This window comes from Mandrillus leucophaeus, unplaced genomic scaffold (genome assembly GCF_000951045.1).
Source record: "Mandrillus leucophaeus isolate KB7577 unplaced genomic scaffold, Mleu.le_1.0 Scaffold238, whole genome shotgun sequence".
Classification (NCBI taxonomy): Eukaryota; Metazoa; Chordata; class Mammalia; order Primates; family Cercopithecidae; genus Mandrillus; species Mandrillus leucophaeus.
The window spans coordinates 1,320,618-1,327,392 of NW_012102454.1; the positions used below are offsets into that span (position 1 = coordinate 1,320,618).

General features: G+C 50.8%; 1 protein-coding gene across 1 annotated transcript in view; it reads right to left on the reverse strand.

Annotated features, from left to right (window-relative positions):
• GPI (glucose-6-phosphate isomerase) overlaps positions 1–6,775 on the reverse strand; it is a 52,606-nt gene that overhangs the window by 36,294 nt on the left and 9,537 nt on the right. The window contains exons 6-9 of the mRNA XM_011982322.1: positions 2,842–2,925; positions 2,537–2,683; positions 1,432–1,503; positions 874–918 (exon numbers count right to left, since the gene is read on the reverse strand). Coding sequence (XP_011837712.1) covers positions 874–918; positions 1,432–1,503; positions 2,537–2,683; positions 2,842–2,925 — 348 coding nt within the window. The remainder of the gene's footprint in view (positions 1–873; positions 919–1,431; positions 1,504–2,536; positions 2,684–2,841; positions 2,926–6,775) is intronic.

The window sequence follows — 6,775 nt, forward strand, 5'->3', positions numbered from 1 at the left end:
GTGCCTGTAATCCCAGCTAGTCAGGAGGCTGAGGCGTGAAAATTGCTTGAACCCAGGAGGCAAAGGTTGTAATGAGCCAAGATCGCACCACTGCATTCCAGCCTGGGTGACAGAGCGAGACCTTGTCTCAAAAAATAGGCTGGGCACAGCAGCACACACCTGTAATCCCAGCACTTTGGGAGGCCGAGGTGGGCAGATCACTTGAGGTCAGGAATTAGACACCAGCCTGGCCAACATGGTGAAACCCCGTCTCCACTAAAAATATAAAAATTAGCCGGGCATGGTGGCGTGCACCTGTAATCCCAGCTACTCAGGAGGCTGAGGCATGAGAATCACTTGAACCTGGAAGGCAGAGGTTGCAAGGAGCCAAGATCTTGCCACTGCACTCCAGCCTGGGCAACAAAGCGGACTGTCTCAAAAAAAAAAAAAAACAAAACACCACACACAAAACAACAATCGCTAAGTAGGAGGCAAAGTGTGACCTCCCTTCATTGGGGCTTTATGTCCTTACGTGAAAAATAGAATGCATCCCCCACCCCTACCCAGCGTGGCCCATTTGGGGAGATGCTGCGCACAGAGGCCTAGGAAGGTCATGTGTATGGAGGGTTCTGGGTATCACTCAGGCCTGGGAGATGGAAAAAGGGGTTATCGTGATCCCACTGACTCCAAGCTTCTCTTCTCAAGGCTGCAGAGGTTGAATGGGTGAATGTGGGAAAGGCAAGGAAGGCTTGCAGCCCACAGGCAGCCAACCCTTCCATAGCATCAGCCAAGCCAAGATCCACCAGACCTATGAACCACGTCTCTGACGGGCCATGACCTAGACATGCTGGGCCCTCCCAGGAAGGCAGTACAGGGGACCACAGGGGCACTTACCGTGTTAGTAGACAGAGCAACGAAGTGCTTCGCCACTGCAGAAGGCTACAAAAGACAGAGCCAAGTTACCAAATCCAGCCCAGGGAGACAAGGGGTAGTCACTCCCCATCACTAGAGGAACCAAGGCCCTGCATGGGACTGAGATTCCCAGTCTCTGGTTCTGAGACTGTTGAAGGAGGCCCACATCGAGGTCAAGGGCAAGAAAGCAGATGGGTCACAGGCTGCCTGCTCATCCCATCTTACAAGCATGCGGGGCTCAGGGATATCCCTCCCCTATAAAATAGGTGTGGCCAAGAGTCCCTGTTGCACCAAGGAACCTTAGAGAAAGGGCAACACAAGGGCTGTCAGCCCGCGAGAGCAGGTTCTGTCACATCTGCAAGGCTGGGTCTGGCAAAACCAAGATGAACAATCATCTCATCTAGCAAAGGCAGGCACTGGCAAGGCCACCTTCCGCTTCTAACTTCAGGAGAGACAGGGCCAGACTTGGTCACTCAGGGGCCCACCCTGCTCTTCCCAGCCCAGAAGCTGACCACGAGGGAGGCCCTATAGCCCACTCACATCCTTGGCCGCCTGGAGAAACCACTCCTTCGCCGTCTCCGCATTCGTGATGGTCTCCTGGGTGGTAAAGGTCTGCAACCGAAGAGAACAGCAGTGGGTGCCCGAGCTTAGGGGTGGGCGCAGCCTCGAGCCAGGGCTCAGCAGCGGAGGCCAAGGCAATGCCCAGTTGTCACCTGGAGCAGTATTTGCAGGTCAGTCACAGTGACGCCACATAACCTCCTGAGATTCCAACTCTTTAATACCAGAGGAGAGAGGCTGGTGAACACACACCCCCGACCCTAAGCCTGCAGGTCAAAGGCCACAGCTTCTCCCCTGGAGGGCTGCAGTCAGCCTGAGGCTCTCTTCGGCCCAGGCTGGAAGGTACCTCAGAATTTAGATGGAATTCTTCATATTTTATGTACATTCATGTGAGTAAATAGAGCATAAACGACAGCAAACAAAACCCCTCTATTATAAGGGCATGGCTCTGGGATCAGAAAGGAACAAGTGTGGCTGGGCATGCTTTGGGAGCACTTTGGGAGGCCGAGGGGGGCGCATCACCTGAGGTCAGGAGTTCAAGACCAGCATGGCCAACATGGCGAAACCCCATCTATACTAAAAAATAATAAATAAATAAATAGTAAAATTAGCCAGGTGTGGTGGTGTGCTGCCTAGTCCCAGCTACTTGGGAGGCTGAGAAAGGAGAACTGCTTGAAACCCAGGAGACAGAGATTGCAGTGAGCCGAGATCGCGCCACTACACTCCAGCCTGGGTGACAGAGCCAGACTCTGTCTCAAAAACAAAACAAAAAAACAGGAGCGGGCATAAAGGACAGGTTTGTAAGGAAGTGGCGAGCAGTCCCAGACTGAGCAGAGATGCCGCAAGGTGAGTGGGTGTGGTCAAGACACAACGGTTCAAACTGATGTGTTCAAGCTTTCATCAGTCAACCTTGTTTGCTGCCAGGCACGGAAACAGTCTAGGGCAGCTGTACTGACCTGATCCACAAACCATGGTTCACTCGGAACCCACCGAGAGGGACCAATGGCCAGGGGGACGGCAAAACAGCCGCTCCTCCCTGCCCCAACACACACACGGCCAGGGGCCGGGCGGTTTTCGGCGCTCATACCTTGGAGGCGATGATGAACAGGGAGGACTCGGGGTTCAGCTGGGTCAGGGTTTTGGCAATGTGAGTTCCATCAATGTTGGAGACATACCAGACGCGGGGACCCTCTGAAGAGTATGGCTTAAGGGCTTCAGTCACCATGAGGGGTCCCTGGGGGGAGACACAGCATCAGAGAATAGCATCAGACACAGCATCAGAGCCTACAAAAAGTGGAGACAGCCAGGTCCCATCCCTGGAGAAAGGAAGGACCTGGGTGGGACCAACAGTGCCCAGACTCCCACCCTACCCCAAGGCAGTTTTCTCCTCACCAGGTCGGAGCCGCCAATGCCAATGTTGATGACGTCCGTGATGGTTTTGCCTGTGTACCCCTTCCAGTCACCGCTCCGGACACGCTGGCACAGGGAGGAAGATGCCGTCAGCCCAAACCCCCAGGCATAAGCCGCTGTTCAAAAACATCATTACTGCCATGTCCTGGTTCCTCAGTCCCAGCTTTCATGCCCTCGCAGGTGCCTCTATTTTTTTGTTTTTAATTTACAATTTTTTTTTTTTTGAGATGGAGTCTTGCTCTGTCGCCCAGGCTGGAGTGCAGTGGCGCGATCTCGGCTCACCGCAACGTCCGCCTCCCGGGTTCATGCCATTCTCCTGCCTCAGACTCCTGAGTAGCTGGGACTATACAGGTGTCCGCCACCATGCCCAGCTAATGTTTTTTGTTTTAGTAGAGATGGGGTTTCACTGTGTTAGCAGGATGGTCTCGTACTCCTGACCTCGTGATCCACCCGCCTCGGCCTCCCAAAGTGCTGGGATTACAGGCTTGAGCCACCGTGCCCGGCTTATTTATTTTTAATTTTTTTTTTTTTGAGACAGAGACTCCACTTTCTGGGTTCTAACAATACTCATGCCTCAGTCTCCTGAGTAGCTGGGACTACAGGCCTGTGCCACCACCATGCCTAGCTAATTTTTTTGTATTTTTAGTAGGGACGGGGTTTCGCCATGTTGGCCAGGCTGGTCTCGAATTACTGGCCTCAAGTGATCTGCCCAGCTCGGCCTCCCAAAGTGCTAGAATTACAGGTGTGAGCCACCGCATCTCGCTATTTATTTATTTTTAAAACTGTGCCTTAGGGGCCAGGAAGGGTGGCTCAAGGCTGAGACAGGAGAATTGCTTGAGCCCAGGAAGTTGAGGCTGCAGCAAGCTAAGATTGCTAACACTGTACTCCAGCCTAGGTGACAGAGGAAGACCCTGACTCCAAAAACAGAACAAAATGCTCTGCCTTAGCCATTTTTTTTTTTCCTAAGACAGAGTCTTACTCTGTCGCCCAGGCTGGAGTGCAACAGCACGATCTCAGCTCAGTGCAGCCTCCACCTCCAGCCTCCAGGGTTCAGCGATTCTCCTGCCTCAGCCTCCCAAGTAGCTGGGATTACAGACACCTGCTACCATGCCCGGCTAATTTTTACTATTTTTAGTAGAGACGGGGTTTCGCCATGTTGGCCAGGCTGGTCTCAAACTCCTGACCTCAGGTGATCCACCTGCCTCAGCCTCCCAAAGTGCTTGGATTACAGGTGTGAGCCACCATGCACAGCCTATTTTATTTTTTGTACAGACAGTGTCTTGCTATGTTGCCCAGCCTGGTCTCTAACTCCTGGCCTCAAATAATCCTCCCATCTTGACCTCCCAAAGTGTTGGGATTACAGGCGTGAGCCACTATGCAAGGCCTAGGAGTCTCTGGAGACCATAGTGGCCCCTGCCACACTCACCACCAACTAGACTATTTCCTGGTTACAACAGTGAGACATCCCTACCTCACAGCAACACTGTCAGAATTTGCAAAACCAGGGATAACTTGGCAGAATCTACTAAGCCAGAGACCAAGAGATGTGAAATGCTGAAAACTGTGACTGGGCTATGCCGGGGAAAGGAGTATCAGACCTGCAGCCAGTCTCCAATCAGACGCCAGTGATCCCTGCTTCCTGGAACTCATGCCCCTGCATAGCTTCCACCTGTGCTGGGAGGGGTGACCTGTGCACCCACCAGGAGACTGCAAAAGGGGTGAAATGTGACTTCAGAGAACCTGCAGTTTCTGCTTTGCTCTCTTGGATGACTCGCTTTTGGGGAAGCCGTCTATGATGCTGTGAAGACACTCAAAAGAGCTCCATAAAGAAGCCCACGCAGCAGGGAACTGAGGCCTTTTTCCAACAGTCACTGCCAACTCGCTTCCTGTGTATGGGACACCTTAGAGGGGAGTCCTCCAAACCCATCAAACCTTCCAGTAACCAGGGCGCTGGCCAACATCTTGACTAAAGCCTCACGAGAGATCTCCAAACCAAGACCAACCAGGTGAGCCACTCCCAAACCTCTGACCCACAGACACTGTGAGAGGTAATAAAAGTACTGCTAGGCCCGGCATGGTGGCTCACACCTGTAATCTCAGCACTTTGGGAGGCTGAGGCAGGTGGATCACAAGGTCAGAAGTTCGAGACCAGCCTGGCCAACATGGTGAAACCCCATCTCTACTAAAAGAAAAAATACAAAAATTATCCGGGCATGGTGGCGTGCCCCTGTAATCCCAGCTACTCGGGAGGCTGAGACAGGAGAATTGGTGAAACCCAGGAGGCGGAGGTTGTAGTGAGCTAAGATTGTGCCATTGTACTCTAGCCTGGGCGACAGAGCAAGACTGTGTCCAAAAAAAAAAAAAAAGTTTATTGCTGTTTTAAGCCAAGTTTTCACATCATTTGTTATACAATGATAGATAACTAATACAGATTCTGGTACCAAAAGTACAGTGTTGTCATAATAAAAACCTAAATATGCATTACTCAGTGACTCATGCCTATAATCCCAGCACTTACTGGGAAACTGAGGCAGGAGGATCACTTGAGCCCAAGAGTTTAAAACTAGCCTGGGCAACATAGCATGACCTCATCTCTACAAAAAATAAAAAAGTAACCAGGCACGGTGGCATGTGCCTGTAGTCCCAGAAGGCTAAGGTGGGGGATTGCTTGAGCCCAGGAGTTCGAGGCTGCAGTGAGTGGTGATTGCACGCACCACTGCACTCCAGCCTGGGCGACAGAGTGAGACCCTATCTCAAAAAATAAAAAAGAAAGAAAAGAAAAAAAAGTTATCCCATACATACCAGTCATCCTATGCCCCCCTCGCCATTGTATGTTGGATGTCTGAGGGGTAGATAATTTGTCTCTTTAAATTCACATGTCTTCAGATTGAAAGGAACTATACTCGAGTTGTGCTAAAGGAAATGCAGGTACTACCACACCTGTACTTGACAAGATGAGGTTCTAGACTTCTGATACTGTAACAGGATATGGACTTAGGAGAAAGTGAGTGGGGTGTTTGCGTGTGGAAGGAACACAAATCAACCACTAGGCGCCAGAAGCAGGACTGCAATAGCCACCCACCTTCTGAGATGGTGACCAGTGGTCCTTGCCTCCTGGCATTAACCCACTGGTGCAGTCCCTTTCCACAATGACCAGAGCTGATCTGTAACACCAACAGGGTATTATAGAAATGAAAGAGTGTAGCTGGGCGTGGTGGCTCACCCTGTAATCCCAGCATTTTGGGAGGGTGAAGCAGGCAGATCACTTGAGATCAGGAGTTCGAGACCAGCCTGGCCAAAATAGTGAAACCCCATCTCTACTGAAAAAATAAACAAATAAAAAAAAAAATGGCGGGCATGGTGGCGGGTACCTGTAATCCCAGTTACTCAGGAGGCTAAGGCAGGAGAATCGCTTAAGCCCAGGACCGGAGGTTGCAGTGAGCCGAGATCACACCATTGTACTCTGGCCTGGGCGACAAGAGTGAAACTCCATCTCAAAAAAAAAAGAGTGTGAATCCTGACATTAGGTCACAAAAGACCTCCAGGCATCTGCCTTGCTCTCTATTGGATCACTCACTCTGGGAGAATAAGCTGCGTTGTCATGAGGACACTTGAACTGTCTGTGCCTCCCAAAGCCAGCAGTGCTAGTGAGCCATCTTCAAAGCAGACCCTCCAGCCCCCATCAAGCCTTCAAATGACCACATCTTTAGCCAGCATCTTGATTGCAACCTTAGAAGATCAGAGCCACTACTCCAAACGCAGCCACTGCAAATTCCCCACCTAAAGAGATGGTGATTGTTGCTTCTAGTTGCTAAATTTTGGAATAATTTGTCACACATCAATAAAAAATTAGTATACACTAATAAGATCCAGCAATTTTCTTTTAAATTTTTTTTTTTTTTTTTTTTTTTTTTTA